The 17425-nt window shown below is 43.2% G+C and overlaps 1 protein-coding gene and 1 pseudogene across 2 annotated transcripts in view; one reads left to right on the forward strand and one right to left on the reverse strand.

The window, feature by feature from the left end:
- Positions 1–17425, forward strand: part of DNAH3 (dynein axonemal heavy chain 3) — a gene marked incomplete at both ends in the record, with an annotated part of 162012 nt that overhangs the window by 141600 nt on the left and 2987 nt on the right. The window contains 6 exons of the mRNA XM_080911468.1: positions 3035–3279; positions 5392–5508; positions 11636–11790; positions 13016–13183; positions 14629–14771; positions 16827–17031. Of these exons, the coding sequence (XP_080767594.1) occupies positions 3035–3279; positions 5392–5508; positions 11636–11790; positions 13016–13183; positions 14629–14771; positions 16827–17031 (1033 nt within the window). The remainder of the gene's footprint in view (positions 1–3034; positions 3280–5391; positions 5509–11635; positions 11791–13015; positions 13184–14628; positions 14772–16826; positions 17032–17425) is intronic.
- LOC308416952 (alpha-endosulfine-like) lies at positions 8827–9177 on the reverse strand (annotated as a pseudogene). The gene has a single exon. The product of its transcript is annotated as an alpha-endosulfine-like (transcript).

The following is a 17425-nucleotide window of genomic DNA, read 5'->3' on the forward strand; positions in this document are numbered from 1 at the left end:
AGGGACAGATGAGTCACCTTTCTTCCTTGTACTTTGTTCTGAATTTCCTCTTGGGACTTTACTGCCAAAAAGGAGCCAGGATCCTGGGGACATGAAAGTTCAAACTGAGGGGTGGGGGGACAAAGGGAGGTCCAAGCTACTAAAAAGGCCATATAGCATATCCTCTTTTAGAGCCAACCTGCTGCTCACTGGTGAGTTAAAGGCCAGACCAAGCCAGATGCTCCAGAGACAGCAAGCCAGATGTGTCCAGAAGGAAGGTGGCCACATAGTCTTTTTTAGGTCTCCAACAGAGGTCTGTCCAAGGGCTAAAAGATAAGAACTCATGTCCAACCATGTTCTATGGGCAACCCAAGATCACCTGTACCTGCATCATCCAAGGGAAGATCCAAGGGAACATATGAAATGTCTGGGCCAGGGGGGCTGCAGAACAGGCTACTGGGGATGTTGCAGCTTAAGAATCACATAGTGTGCCTGACATTGTGGCATGTGACTTTAATCCTAGCACTTGAGGGAAAGAGGCACACAGATCTGTATGAGTTTGAGACCAATCTGGTCTACATAATGAATTTTCAGGACAGCCAGAGCTAAGTAGTGAAACTCTGTCTCAAAACAGACAAGCAAGCATACAAACAAACAAACACATTATGTGGTATTCACCAAGGTATTTCTCCACGTTGGGTAGAATGACACAATAGTATTGTACTCATCCTAAATGCTCCAGCTCTCTGTGGGGGCTCATCTGGAGTCCCTGTGTTTGAAATCAGAGGCCAGCAAGTTAAAGGAAGGCAGATCTTTTCTCAGCAGGAATCCTGCCAAATTGAGGGAGAGGAGGCCACAGTTACCAGAAAATTCCCTGTTTACTTCTGGTGAGAATGAGAAGTTCTGCATAAACTCCAGCCAGATGGCCCTTCCCCCTACAACAATAGCTAAGGAATGGGGGTATTTGAAAGGTCACAGAGGAGTACCTCCTTCTCTGGGACCCTGCAGATGGTGAACATGCTTTCACTTCAACATTCAACCAGGTCTCCCTAGAAAGCTTAACCTGAAACTCTTCAGGCCAGACAAAACCCTCAAGCAGTGGCTTAGAGGTCAATCAACCATTAGAATTGACACCTGACAGGTGATTCCTAGGAAGACTCCAGCAGTCCCACAGAGTCTAGAATGAAGTTCGGACCAGCATGATCCTTGGAGTCCAAAAGAAGAGACCAGAATGGGTCTAATCACTGCTAGACTACTAGAATATTTTAAGAGAAAAGTGCAGGCTTATTTTCTGGAGGTCAGCTTGTGGTCAGTGCAAACATATGGTCAATGTGGTTGAGTAGAGGAGATGATTTGAGGAGTTTCACCAACAACTGCTGCAGAGGAAGAATGGTTCTGGGCATCAAGAAAGGGAGAGATGGTGTCTAGACAGCGAGCACATGGTGGTTCTATATGGTGCATGTGGCCTCAGATTCACCAGCAGAGTCCCTCATAATGTCCCCCTTCACCAGCAGCATACAAGCAAAGTCAGGTGTCCTGACAAGCTCACATATAAAAGGTCTGACCAGGCTATAGCTTGTGTGACACCCAGGAAGACCTGTCCTCAATGATGGGCTCAGCAGAGACGCACAGTGCTGTGGGTAATGACTCGTATGGGTTTGTCTATAGATTCGAGCTTGGCAAAGTTGACATATACCTTGAGGTAGTTTTACACTCGGCATGAACTGTTTTCAATCATGTTTACAATGTCTGAGGCCACCTCTGCCTCACACACCAGCAGTCTCTCTATATATCCCTGCTGCCCAGCCCACCTAGACAGCAGAGGGTTTCCTGTGTGTGTGTGAAGTCCAACCCAGGAACTGGAGAAAAGTCACAGAACTTGAGTGCCCTTCTGTAAACAACTCAGATTCAGGGTCACCTAGAATGCCCATCACTACCTCCTGGCACTAACACCTTAGTTCTGCAACTGAGTTCTTGAGGGCTCACAATGAGGGATTCGGATGCAGTGTCCTGTCATAGGACCAACTTCTCCCACAATCTGATTGGCCTAAGGCTATGTCCTATTAAGCCTGGCACAGGCAGCTGCCCAGAGCATGTTACCTGCCGTGTTAGGCAAGCTGCTCTGTGCCTGGGCCCTGGGGATCATGCTCAATCAGATAGGACTTGGCAAGACTGTTTTTAAAACAATTATTCAGTTATTAGCATTGAAAGTAACACTTGCTCTAGCACCATTGCTCATGACTCTAATCTGTATTTCTGGACTTCATGAAATAAAGGAAATAGCAATTGCATTCATAGATTGAAGAGTAGAACCAAGCAGGCTTCAAATTTACTTTCAACGCAGTCAGGTTTGTCTTACTCCAGACCAGGGACTTGATTGGCTTGTGAGCTAGATCCAGCCTGTTACATTTCTAACATGGCTTGCCATCTAATTTGTAAATAGCTGAAAAAAAAAAACCTAAAAATTTAATATTTTATGACACATGAACATTATATGAAAATCAAACTATTTTGTCCATATATAAAGTTTATTGAAACCCACTCATATTTATATATTATCTGTGTCTAGTTTGTTTGAACAGGTACTTGTAAATCAAAGTCTAAAATGTTCATTATTCTGTCATTTTGGGATGGTGGTTAATAATGGTAGGTATTATTTTTGTTAGTTTACCAATGCAACTTATTCTGTTACTCTGAACCGGTTGTGTCCTGTCTTGGTTAGGGTTTTACTGCTGTGAACAGGCACCATGACCAAGGTAAGTCTTATAAAAGAGGATATTTAATTGGGGCTGGCTTACAGGTTCAGAGGTTCAGTCCCGTATCATCAAGGTAGCAGGATGGCAGCAGCTAGGCAGGCGTGGTGCAGGCAGAACTGAGATTTCTATATCGTCATCTGAAGGCTGCCAGTGGAAGACTGACCTCCAGGCAGTTAGGATGAGGGTCTTAAAATCCATGCCCACAGTGACACACCTGCTCCAACAAGGCCACACCTCCTAACAGTGCCACTCCCTGGGCCAAGGATATTCAAACCATGACATGCCCTTTGCATCTCTAGGCTCTGGCTAACCAGCTATCCATCAGAGAAGTTTCCTGTCAGCATTCTCCAGAATGGCATCAAAATGACCAACGAGCCCCCCAAAGGACTCAGGGCCAACCTTCTGCGTTCCTACCTCAATGACCCAGTCTCGGACCCTGTGTTCTTCCAGAGCTGCACAAAGCCAGTTATATGGCAAAAGCTGTTGTTTGGACTTTGCTTCTTCCACGCCATTGTCCAGGAGAGGAGGAACTATGGAGCCCTAGGTGAGACACAACAGCCTTTCCTGGTGGTCTGGGGTGGACCACAGATGGATCTGGAGGTTTGCACTCAGATGGCATGTGACCAGTAAGATCAGTCACATGCTCCAGGAATGACTAAGGAAATATGAATGCTTAGTGTGAATTGTTATTAGTCTGGAATTATTTAAAATCTCCTGCCTCTGCAAAAATTTGGCAAATTTATAACCAAGTATATATATACTTTGTGCTCGAAATCCAGCCTGTTATATTTCTAACATGGCTTGGCATCTAATTTGTAAATAGCTGAAAAAAAAAAAAAACCCAAAAACTTAGTATTCTGTGACACGTGAATATTATATAAAAATCAAACTTTGTTGTCCATATATAAAGTTTATTGAAAACCGTTCATGTTTATATATTATCAGTATCAAGTTTATTTGAGCAGGTATGTCTGTGTGGTATGTGTGTGTGTGTATGTGTGTGTGTGTGTGTGTGTGTGTGTGTGTGTGTGTGGTGACACTCAGAGATAGGGAGCATAAAGACCTGAGTCTTTGACTTCCATCCCAGCACCTACACAAACGGCTGGCATGGTGGCAGGTTATTTATAATCTCAGTGCTGGGGAGATGGACTGCATGCACTGTCTGGGCTTGTCAGAGAGCCAGCCCACTGAACTCCAAGTCCCAGTAAGAGACTCTGTCTCAAAAAAATAAGGTGTATGGTATTTGAAGAATAATATCCAAGGTTAACCTCTTGCCTCCACATGCATGCACACACACAAACACACATAAATGTGATATTCCAAAATTAGGGGATCTCTGCCTAGGTAAGAAGATAATAAGAGAAAAGTATTTATTTTAGGCATAATGGCCATTCTCTGGAGAGTTGTCACCACGAAACCTGCAGCATTTGAGTTAACTGTCATTACATGAGCATACGGATGGGAGATAGAAACACCTGGGCGCTTGCCTGTACTTAAAAAAACCACAATGCATTCATTGATCGACGGAAACTAATGGATGACTAAATAACCTTGTTAGAAGACTCTCGAACTCCTGTCATCCCATCCTCCATGTTAAATGGCTTGTCTCATCTGCGCTGCTTCTGATCTTGTTCAGTAGATTTGAAGGCTCCACTGTGGGGTCTGTAGCAGTTCTTTTGGGTCGACCTCCTTTTCATGCACTCTCTCCCTCCCACCTCTATCCTTCCCTTCCTGTTCTCAACCCACCCCGTTTCTCCACCTTCCACCCCATCCCTCCTCCTATCCTCTCTACCCATCCCTACTTCCCCCTTCGACCCCCCTCTCACACAGAACTCTAGAAATCTACATAGTGATTTATCCCAAAACCAAGTGTTCTATTGATTTTTTCCCCAGCATATGAGTGCTATTAAGTTATATTTTTTTTTAATATAAATGGCATCATTTAGGGGGAAATTAACTTTCTTTGCAAGGGGCTGGAGAGACAGTTCAATGTTTGATAGCATTTGTCCCTCTCACACAGGACTCAGATTCAATCCCTCATGGTGGCTCACAATTCTGTAACTCCAGTTCCAAGAGATCCACTGCCTCTAGAATTCTGAACTCTGCAGGCACCAGACACACACATGATTCACAGACATACATGCAGGAAAAAAACTCTCATAAACATGAAACACAAATAAATAAATCTTAAAATAAATCCTCTATAAAATCATTAACCAAGGAAGTTCGTGGCAATTTCTGCCCAGTTCTCAGTTCTTCCACGGATGCAGGAGGACATTTCCAAGCTTCACTCCGCCACCTGACCTTAGCTACTGCTCTCAGCTATGTTTTACATGTTATTTTTGGAGCCCTGTGCTTCACCACAGTCTTCCAGGCAGGCTGAATAAATCTGTCTCACAGATCCCAGGATGTTAACATCTTCCTTAACAAATGGGGAGCTCCATAAGGAAACTGATTTGAGGATGAGTGTTTTCTCAGGCAGAATGGCTGCCATTTTGGCAATAAATCAAGGAAAATAGTTGGCTGGGTGCTGGATACTCACAGGGTTGAAAGAGGCCCTTGATCCATAATGATGCTTACTTTACATGTTCAGTCTCAAAGTGGAAATTAAGAGCTCTCTGCTCTGAAGCCTGTAATTCCTCTCTGCCTCTTTCAGGTTGGAATATCCCTTATGAATTCAATGAGTCTGACCTGAGGATTAGCATGCGGCAGATCCAGATGTTTCTCAATGATTACAAAGAGGTGCCCTTTGAGGCTCTGACCTACCTGACAGGTATTTATGGACAGAACTTTGCTGCCCTAATCTTCTGGTACCATTCTCCCTATCCCTGCTCTTCAGCTCCAATCCTCCCTTAGGCACCCCCTCCCTCACTCATTCAACACATATTGATCTCTTGCTAAGACTTTGTCATGGTGGATACAAACAAAACTGGAATTAAGATAAGGCTTGTGTGGTCAGGTGAGTAGAAAAATATAATGTTTATTTATTTATATTATAAATATATATATAACATATGACAGTACAGTGTTAAGTACACTAACAGAAACTTTTATGGGTTGAAGAGATAGACTGAAGAGATGTTCCATCAAATACTTGCTACACAACCATGAAGACCTGAGCTCACCCTTAAAAAGACCCAGAACACACATAAAAAGCTTGGCATGTGCTTATAATCCCAATGCCAGAGACGCAGAGGCAGATGGTTAGAGTTTGCTAGCCAGCAGCATAGAATAAATAGCAAGTACCATGACTGTGAGAGATGTTGCTTCATAAAACAAGGTGGACAGTACCTGAGCAGGCATGACACCTGAGGCCTCCACACCTATGTACACATACATGCACATGTAAAAAATAGAAGGGCATGAGTGTTCTCAGATAAGTACTGGAGAAACCAGGAATGCTAACCATGCAGTGGGGGAGATGTATACCTGGTTTCCACCCAGAAGGCTGAGAATGGATGTTAATAACCTGGTGACCTTTGCTACCTGTAGAGCCAGACCACACCCCTACACTCTAGAATGTTTCTCTCAGACTGTCCCTCCCTAGATCTTTATCTTTGTCTTCATCTTTATCTTTGTTTCTTGGTTGATTGAGGAGATGAGAAGTGTACTTTATAGCCTAGTGACCTCTATGCTATATCTGTCAGAGACCACATCAGATAAACCCATAAGCTAGCTATAAAGCCCATCTTCATGGTAGAGGTCGAAAGTACTCTGCAAAAGAGTTTTCACACCTGAAGCTTTATTGTGCACAGACTCAGAAGTTTGAACGAGCACTAAGTCATGCTAAACCAAGTTTCCTTCTCATCTCATGCAGATCCTTTAATGCTTGCAGTTTGTTTTCCAGCATGGTGGCTAATGCCTGTCTATAACTCCAGTCCCAGGGATCCAATACCTTCTTCTGGCCCCCTCAGGGACTGCACACACACATGATACATAGACATACATATGGGCAGAACATCCATAAACACACAGGAAGAATTCTGAAACATTTTAAGAAAAGAAAAACATTTTTAAGACAGAAGGGGAATGCCATGATTACCTCTCAAAGTAAGGGAAGACAATCCTGGAAAACTTCTAGAAGTTTTAAGAAGAGTTGGAAGTGAGGGTTCATTAGTAGATTTACAAAAAGAAGAAAGAAGAGGAGAGGGTGGAAGAAGAGTATTTCCAACATGAAATCTTGAAGTGGGAATAGTGTAAGCTGTTTGGATCAAAGCAATTCCTCAGTGACTTTTTTTATTTTAACCCTGATCACTCAATATATACTAGTCCACAATATGAAAGAATTCAGATGGAAAAAAAAATTTGCTCCTCACTGCCCTCAAAGAATACACAATATAATCCCAAAGAAAGAAGAGAAAGTAGAATGTACTGCATTAACTAATATAATTTGGCCAAAGGTCCACACACAGCTCATCAGAAAGACTGTGGCATCTTTAAAATCTTACACAGGCTCCTCTTCAGGTCCACGAGTGAAAAGCTTATTCAGATCCTTTCACCAAGTACTAAAATTCCCTTTATGCTCATGCTTCAGATACACCAACTGAAATCTACATGTTAGTAACCATATTGTGCAACAAAGGAGACCAATGCTTGGAGTAGTGGAACATTTTTGTCCTACCTCCTTGGATAGTTGGCAATATCTGGAGGTGGTCTTGGTTTTTTTTTATAATGAAGAGGAAAATGCATTCATATCTAATGAGGAGAAGCCAGAGAGGCAGTTAAATATTCTATAATGTGCACAGGACAGCTCCCAATACAACATAGAACTGTCCGGTCCAACATGTTGATAGGGTAAAGCTTGAGAACCCTTCATTTGAGTGGTTCAGTAATGCAATGCTACCTGACTTTATCTTGGTATCCCTAAGACAAAAGAGTGGCTCTCAGCTTGGTAAAACAACTTCAGAGAAGTGGGCCTTGCAGAGAAGGCAATCCCAGGGCTCCAAACCCCATAGAATTAGTGCAGAATTGTCCTGGAAAATGGTCCTGGTAGAGCACTGCCTGAGGTCATTAATTAACCACCGTGCCAGCCAGCTTGGGGACCAGCTTTCCAACTGTGCTCTTGAGGATAAGCAACCCTGGCTGAGAAAATAGTCCCCAAATCTCAATGGTAAATTACATCAAAGGTCTATCTCTTGCTCGCTTCTATGCACACCAACAAAGATCTCTGCTGTTGTACTTATTTATCAGGTACACAATTAATAGAAATTCTACCAGTGTTTTTGTTGTCATCTCTCTCTCTCTCTCTCTCTCTCTCTCTCTCTCTCTCTCTCTCTCTCTCTCTCTCTCCCCTCCTCTCTTTCTCTCTATATCTCTATATATGTATATATATATATATATATATATATATATATATATATATATATATATATATATATATATATTCATACTAGCAATTAACGCATAAGAACTTGTCATTTGATTCTATCCAACTTCATGGAGCCCAGAGAAAGGTAGCTTTGCTATGGACCAAGAGAGACAAAAGAGTAATCATCTGGCACCAGATATAAGTGAGCATTGAAACTTGCCACCCAAAATAAAAGAAGAATTTTTTAAGAAAATGTACAGAATTATATACAGTTTAGGATGCTTGCAGCTAGCCATCGGACTGAGCATAGGGGTCCCAGTGAGGGAGATGGAGAGAGGACTGAAGGAACAGAAAGGGTTTGCAACCTCATGGGAAGAACAACAACATCAACCAACCAAACCCTCCATAACTCCCAGGGACTAAAACACCAACCAATGAGCACACACGGAGAGACCCATGGCTCCACGTACATATGCAGCAGAGGACAGCATTCTCTGACATCAATGGGAAAAGAGGCCTTTGGTCCAGTGAAGGCTCGTTCTCCCAGTGAGGGGAATGCCAGGGGGCTGAGGTGGAGAGGGTGGTTGGAAGAGGGAGCACCTTCATGGAAGAAAGTGGAGGGGAAGGGGGTGGGAGTGGGGGAAAGTGGATAACATTTGAAATGTAAATACAGAGAATATCCAATAATAAAAAAAACGTACAAAATTATATATGTTGGGCTTTGTCCCCTCCCCACATGGACATTGTTTTTCATGAGTAGCTAATGTCTATTAAATACTTCTATTAAATAGAAGCAGGACAACCCACAAGCTTGCTGGTGACAAGTGAGGACTTTCTCTGGGGCAGGTCTTGTGGGGTGGGGATGTGGTCACCGGTCACCAAGTTCTTGCCTGTTCCTGCACTCGGCAGCTGCTTGGCCTTGGCCATGTTATCATCTCCTGAGCCAAAGGACTTTCACCCTTTCTGGAGTCTCTTCACGAGGAAGTCGGAGCCTCCGGGCTTTCCTCCTAGGCTTGGATATTTGGCCTTTAGCTTTGTCTCCTCGGCTTTCTCAGGGAGAATGCCTTCTTTCTCCTCTGTGTCCTGCTTCTCCTCACCTGTCTCCTCTGTTTCTTCTTGCTGTTTCTGGGACATGGCAGGACCAGGATTGTGCAGTGCAGGGCCCGGAAAGTCAGCTGGGAAAGGGGAGGGGGAAGGGAAATGGGGACAACCTGAGCTGCTGCTCCAGCTCCTGTCACTGTTGAAGATACAGGTTTTATCTACACAGAAATTAAGGGAGATGAACTGAAGCCAACTACACTTGGTAAGCCCTGTAAAAAGGGCAATAATGAAATTAGAGACAGACTGAGGTACATCCTAGCTCTTCTAGGAACCTGTGCATTCATTACAGAAGGAAATGTAGCTATAAAGAACTGAACCTGCCTTGATCAACATAAATCCCAGAGCCTGCAAGTGTATCTTGGGTAGAAAATTTCACTGATGGGGAAGTTTTGATGGGACCTGGTGCCATGATTCCAGGCACATCCAGCAATGACTATGGGAAAGGAGGACACTATTCTTTTTTTTTTTTTCTTACAACTTTATTTTTTTTTAAAAAAAAAAAAAAAAAGAGGGATACATATACAGATTTTAAAGGCCTTTTAGCATAACATTATATGAACATTTTTGTCAGTACTTAATTCTTTTAGATGTTTAATAGCATGCATTGAACTCCCACTACTTACCATAAGCATAAAGTACTTGTAGGACAGAATGTAACGTGGAAACAGATTTCTTGTTGAGTATTGATTAAGCATAATGATCTGTGAATACCAAAAGTTGCCACAAGGCTATTACCTTAGCTCTTAGATTATTAATGATTTAAGGTCCAGGTGTACCACACCCTGAGAGGGTGCTATACATTTATTTTTTTTTTTTCTAAGAAGGACTGAGGCTTTCATTTTCTTTGGCCTTTGTTTTTTTTTGGGGGGGGGGGCTTCATATAGCCTGTGAGTTGTTTCTGGGGTGTTCAGAGCTTTTTAGGGTTAGTATCCAATTATCAGTGACTGTATATTATGTCTGTTCTTTTGTGACTGGGTTACCTCACTCAGGATGATATTCTCTAGATGCATCCATTTTCTTAGGAATTTCATAAAGTCATTGTTTCTGATAGCTGAGTAGTACTCCATTGTGTAAATATTCCACAATTTTTGTATTCATTCATTTACTGAAGGACATCTGGGTTCTTTCCAGCTTCTGGCTGTTATAAATAGGGCTGCTGAACATTGTGGTGCATGTGTCTTTACTGTATGTTGGAGCATCTCTGGGTTATATGCCTAGAAGTGGAATAACTGGGTCTTCAGGTAGTACTATGTCCAATTTTCTGAGGAACCACCAGACTGATTTCCAGAGTGGTTGTACCAGTTTACAGCCCCACCAACAGTGGAGAAGTGTTCCTCTTTCTCCACATCCTTGCCAGTATCTGCTGTCATCTGAGTTTTTGATCTTAGACATTCTGACTGGTGTGAGGTGGAATCTTGGGGTTGTTTTGATTTGCATTTCCCTGATGACTAAGGATATTGAGCACTTTCTTAGATGCTTTTCAGTCATTCGATATTCCTCAATTGAGAATTTTTTGTTTAGCTCTGTACCCCATTTTTTCATAGGATTGTTTGATTCTCTGATGTCTAACTTCTTGAGTTGTTTTTATACTGTGGATATTAGGTCTCTATCAGATGTGGGGTTGGTAAAGATCTTTTCCCAATTTGTTGGCTACTGTTTTGTTTTCCTGACAGTGGAGGACGCTATTCTTATTTGCTAGAGAAAGTTAGTTGTTTGTAATGAGACTGGGTCTCGCTATGTAGCACAGGTTGACATTGAACTTCCCGTTTTCCTTGTTTAGCCTCCAAAGTGAAAAGCATGTGCCACCTTACCTAGAAAAAAACCACTGTCTTATTCTCTTTAAATACTGCATGTAGTTTAAGGGTTTATATAAACCTCCTTATGGTTGAAATTGTCTGCACTGTGTTCCAACTGAACTTTGCTGGAGGCCTGGGGATGTTCATAGAGCTACAGAAATCCGGAAGACCTGGCTCACAGTGAAGCTGTTTCTGTACCGTTCACCTTACTCAGTATGAGCTTCTGGCAGCTTAACTACCTGTCGGAGATCCACCTCCTAGGCAATGAGGCTCCTTGAACTTGGGCCACTTACCCTCCTCTCTAACTTGATTCTAATTTTCCTTCCCAGAAATGAAAAATAAACCTACTTTTCTGGGTGCCCTGAACATGCATGTGTGAGTGTGAGTGACACACACACACACACACACACACACACACACACACACACACACACATATGTCTGAAAGATCCCTTCATATGAATAGTTATCTTTGATGATTATATCGTTGCTTCTTCCAGATCGACTCTCTTTCTGAACATGTATTGTTTTTGATAACTACCATGATATCCCCAAAGACCTTTACAACCAAGGCTGGGTATGGTACCAGCTTCCCTGGGTCCTGTTTCTTGGTTAGAAGAAACTGCTGTTCAAAGCTAATGCTCAAGCGCTCAACCTCCCTTGTGCTCAGCTTCTTCTGCTGTCTGTTGTCCCCAGGGGAATGTAATTACGGAGGCAGAGTGACTGATGACAAAGACAGGCGTCTCTTGTTGTCCCTCCTGTCCACGTTCTACTGTAAGGAAATTGAAACCGATCACTACTACATTGCTCCAGGAGAGGCTTACTTCATCCCTCCGCATGGCTCCTACCAGGTAAATGTTGCTCCTCTATCTTTGCCCTCAGAGGGGCTGAATCTAGGGGCTACAGTATTTCCAAGAAAAGCCCAGGTACTCAGACTTGGGCTTCCTTACTGGGGTATAATCTCTTATTAATATTTCATGGAGTCTCCAAGAGAGATGTTGTCACTGTTTAATGAATGTTGAGTATTGGGGGCAGATAAAATCTTTTTAAGATATGGATCTATCTGGAGCATTGAGGAGAGAAAAGGATAGCTAAATGAAGGCTTACGAGGATTGGGAGATGGCTCAGTGGACAAACTGCTTGGCGTGCAAGTGTCAGGACCAGAGAGTTTGGATCATGCAGAGTCCACATACTAAATGTGATACTTGACACCTATAGTCCCAGCACACATGGGGCAGGAGAGAGGCAGAGGGAGGGAGATCGCTAGAAGCCTGAGGTCCAGCTAGCCTGATAAACAGTGTTGAAGAACAAGAACGTAACTCTAAGGAGGTGGAAGATGAGGATCAACACTCAAGGTTGCCCCTTGACCTCCACATGAACTCCATGGTGCACGCACACGCACGCATGCACAAGTGAAGGCCTAGTAGTGAACAGTTGATACATTTGATACATAAAACTGTAATAAGGGTTCAAAAGTTGGCAACAGAAAATCTGGTCACAGTGGCACAAAGCCATAATCCCACCTTTCACCAAGCTAAACTGAAATTGTACATATGAAGTCAACTTGGGAAACATATTTATATGTTACCTTTTTTAAAAAAAATGGGTAAAGAGAAAGGACAGAACAACCCGATAAGGAAATAAGAGAAATATGAAAACAAGAACTGTGGAGAAAGGTAGCAAAAGACCCCACCCTTCCTAGTATGAGCCTTCTTTATAAGATTGTCTGTCTCCCCACTTACTGATAGTTAGAGCTGGGATTTTAGATGCCTGGCTCCAGGTTACAGTTAGTTTGCAACGGAACACTGGGATCCAAACCCAGATCTGTGTTAACTCTAATGCTGACTATTTAGGAACAGATAGAAGTTCAAAAGGTGGGAAGAAAAGTACTCAAGCCTATGAGATGCTCTTCAGGAAACTTCACCGAGGAAAGTCTGGGGTTTGCTGGCCAGGAAATGGAGGCTGTGCCACCGATAGAAAGTGATTCCTTTTTGAGATAGGCTTAGCCAAGCTCTGGGTCACCTCGTAGGCTCTCAGTAGATTGACAATGATACCAACTGAAGATTTCCTTTCCAGTCATACATTGAGTACCTCAGGACCCTCCCCATCACAGCACACCCTGGAGTATTTGGTCTCCATGAGAATGCTGACATCACCAAGGACAACCAGGAAACCAACCAACTCTTCCAAGGAGTGCTGTTGACCCTCCCGAGACAGTCCGGAGGGAGTGGGAAGTCTTCTCAGGTAACCCGGCTTCCCTCTGGTGCTAACTGGGAAGGCGGGAACATGGGGGCCTGGTATCTATTTCTGGGCTCGGTGCTTTGGTCCTACTGCCAGCCCCTTAAATACAGAACACAAAGAAAATAGCTTTCAAAAGGCCAGTATTTGCTGTAAAAATCTTCATGGATTTCCTCTATCAAATACCACCTATACTCTACATATATGTGTTAAAACTAAATGTATTTTGGCTCAGAAATATCTATTTTAAAATTTTCAAATGAAAACCATTAGTGGAGACCTAATATAATTTCCATTAAGTTGTGATTGGGACAGAAGGCAGGGAAAAAAAAAAAAAAAAGAAGAGGACAAATTGTATTTTAAGTTCTTCTGGGGGTGATATTGCTAGCCAAAGTTCTAGAGCTGAGGCTTTGCTGGCCTCCTGTTAAAGGGAGGGATGGATCCTTGAGGGTTAGAGAACTGTCAAATTAGCACCAATCTGAGACCTTCTGTTTGGAAGGAATGGGAAAAGAAAGACATCAAAACTTGAAGAGGTTAATTCTCTCGCCTGTACTCCAACATTGTTTACAGCCACAGCTGGACTGGGGTACTTCCAGCAGTCTCAGTGCATTCCATGTGAAGCACTGGCCCGTTTGAGTCTATCCTACTCAGAGTATAAGTGACAAAAACCAAAAACACCACACACACACACACACACACATACACACACACACACCTTTAAGAGAAGTGACGTGACCTGCCAGCTTCACAGCCTTCATAAAATCAATGCGAGAACTTAGACTCTCTCTCTCCCTCCTTCTCCCTCTCCCTCCCTCCCTCCCTCCCTCCCTCCCTCTTTCCTCCCTCTTTCCCTCTCTTCCTTCCACCCTGCCTTCCTCTTCTCCTGAGCTGCCTCCCATTCAACATTTGTCAGTTTTGAACCTTGCTGATGGTGTTCATTCACTTTAAGTGGTAATTACGATGGATCACACCAATCTGGTTGGTGTGTCCTAATACCGGGCTAGGGAAGGAAACGCTATCCAGACAACCAGCCCCACCAGGGTAGGAGAGCTATCTGGCTCTGCCTCTTTGATCTGTCCTCTTTGATCCACTGTCCCGTTTCCTACTTGGCTAATCTCAGTGCCACAGGCTGGTCTTGCTTAATGCTAGAGTTAGACCTACTACCTTCCCAAGCGTCACTGGCATTGAGAAAGACCTCCCAACTTTGAAAGCTGTGGGGAATTCTCATTGGGGCTAACCTTGAAAATAGGGCCACTATTCAATGCTGTCTCAAAGCTACCTGACTGATTAAGGAATACCCTGTCTGGACACAGATGCAAGGACAGGGCTGTCCTTGCTCATTATTTTGACATTCTGGAATATGTCCTCTCCAAGGATGGTGAGCTGATAACTTCCCTCCTTCCCTCTGCTGGTATTACTTCTCATTCCCTTTCTCTTGTCTGTACATAAAGGAAGTGGTTGAGGAGCTGGCGCAGGACATACTCTCCAAGCTTCCCAAAGACTTTAACCTGGAAGAGGTAATGAAGGCGTACCCCGTGGTCTATAATGAGTCGATGAATACCGTCCTAAGGCAGGAGCTCATCAGATTCAACAGGTGGGCCTGATGATCTTACTTGGATTTTGAAAGTTGAAGCCTGTGGGGTAGTACTTAAAGGGACTCTTGAGAAGTTATTGCTGTGTAAAGAAAGTTGTTTGCACTACCCAAGGAGAGAGCTATAAACTAGTGACCCCAGCATATGCTGGCCACATATCAAAATCACCCACTCCTCTCTCCTGCTAATAGCAGAAGTAGTCTTCAAAGCATGTTTGAGTGAGCACTAGTGTCAGATATGACTCTAGACACTATTCATAGTTTTCATTGGAACCAGACACCATTAGTATGATATGACATTACTAATTTCTACCACTACCTTACAGATGAGAAAACTCAGCAAAATGAGCTAAGTCCTCATTCATCCACATACTAGGTCTCATGTCTTCCCTTTCCTGTTTCTCAGTCTCCCCTCAAACCTCTGGGACTTTTTCTTGATAGCTGCCAGGATCTTCAGTGGCCCTTATCAGTGGCAGTTTCAGAGGGCAACAAACCTCCACTGTCAGCAGGAGTCTACTGTCCTTCCACATTACTGGTTTTTGTCCATCCATCCAGTTGCAGGGGAAGTCCAAAATGGTTAGATAACAGTTAGATTCTGACTCAGGGGTCTGTGTCTTGGGCAATAATTCCTTAGGTACCAAAACCTTGAAAATGACAGTGGTCACAGTTGCAAAAAAGGAACGGGATAAATCGGAAAGCTGTAATTAGGTATACTAGAGATCTGAGATGCTATCTCCAGGCAACAGCTTTGCCTCCCAACTCCTCAGCAAGCATTCCTCCTGCTCTGACTTTTTGAATTTGCTCATATTCTTGCCCAATTGGTTGAGGTTTTACAAGTTCTTTCTGGTGGCAGGGTTTTGGGGTGGGAACACACTCAGCTGAACTGTTCTGGGCTGAGGCAGGCCTCAGAGTAGAGAGGTCAGAAAGAGGCAGGTGGTCTTGCCGACTTGCAGGTTGCCCTTCCTCAGGTATATATATAGTGTATACCTCATAGTCTATAAAAACATCAATTTTGGCAATGCAGATCAAAAGTTCTAAACCATAGGTACTCATTGACCAAAACCTATTACTAAGAAAGTAATTAGAAATTTACACAAAGCGGCTATAAATAGATTTTTCTAGCAATGTTGTTTAACCACCTAAAAACAATCTTTCTTCTTTCCTTCTTTCTTTCCTCCCTCCCTCCCTCCCTTCCTTCCTTCCTTCCGACATGATCTCATTATGTACCTGGTTGCCTGAAACTCACTATGTAGATAGACTTTGAGTTCACAGAGATCCATTTGCCTCTGCCTTCTGAGTCCTGGGGTTAAAAGTGTGTGTCACCATGCCCAGCTTTAAAAAAAAAAAAAACTATTTCAATGTCAATGGTAGGGAAATAGCTGGATAAAATAGAATGCTGTGTAGTCATTATAAAGGACAATTTAGGTGCTGGGGAAATAGCTCAAGGGTAAAGTGCTTCCTATGCCAGCATGGGGACCTGTGTTTAGATTCCCAGTACCCACAGGAAGTTAGGTCTGGCTATGGACACCAGTAATTCTAGCACAGGGAAGCAGAAAACACCTATGCTCAATGACCAGCCAGTCTGGGCAGTCAATGAGCTCTGGGTACAGTGACAGACTCTGTCTCAAAACAATAAGGTAAAGAGTCACCAAAGTCAGCCTCTGGCTTCTATACACATATGCCTACTTACATGAACGTGTGTAACATATACACACAAAACAGCAACAACACAACTTAGCTGGGCTGTAGGGCACACGCCTGTAATTCTAGCACTTGAGAGCCTCTGGCAGGAACTCATCAAATTGGAAAGATTTCACAATATGCTAAGAAAGATTACAAAAAGGCAATATGGAATGACTTCATTAAAAATAAGGTTGTGTTTCTAAAGAAAACAAAGATACACATCAAAGTTATTTTTAGGTGGCAATGTTATGGGTGATTGAATTTCTTCTAACATTGACCTCTGAACAGGGAGAAAGATAAAAGAAACACATTTGGTGTACTTGGGCGGAAGGAACCCTTGCAAAGCCAGGCTCAGCTGCTTCTTTATCCTTACAGGCTAACCAAAGTGGTTCGCAGAAGCCTTATTGATCTTGGCCGAGCCATCAAAGGGCAAGTCCTAATGTCCTCAGAGCTGGAGGAAGTCTTCAATAGTATGCTCGTGGGTAAAGTGCCAGCCATGTGGGCAGCTAAGTCTTACCCATCACTGAAGCCCCTGGGGGGCTACGTGGCTGACCTATTGGCTCGCCTGGCCTTCTTCCAGGTACCTGGGAGTCTGGGTAATTGGATACCTGGTAGTTCACTCAGGTGAAGAAGACATTGTGAGATAGCAGAACAGAAGTTGGGGGGGGGTGGCAGCTGTGTACCATCCTAGGTTGATTATTTGGGACTGGCCTTTCCAGACTTGTGTCAATGAGGAAGGGAACGACTTATCAATGTCCTTAAAGACATTAATCTATAGAGGTAGGAGTAAAAACTAGAAAAATGTCACAGCCTGGAGGTCTATGGCACACACTTGGCCAATGGATATACTTAGTAAGGCTGTGTAGTAATGTGAAAAATGTTTGAGCTGATAGGCATTAGGCTTTTTACATATAGGGGTTGGGCTCCAGCTCTGTGATAGAGCATTTGCTTAGCATTTGTCAGGTTTAAATTCA

The sequence above is a fragment of the Micromys minutus genome (assembly GCF_963924665.1).
Source record: "Micromys minutus genome assembly, chromosome: 2".
Taxonomy (NCBI): Eukaryota; Metazoa; Chordata; class Mammalia; order Rodentia; family Muridae; genus Micromys; species Micromys minutus.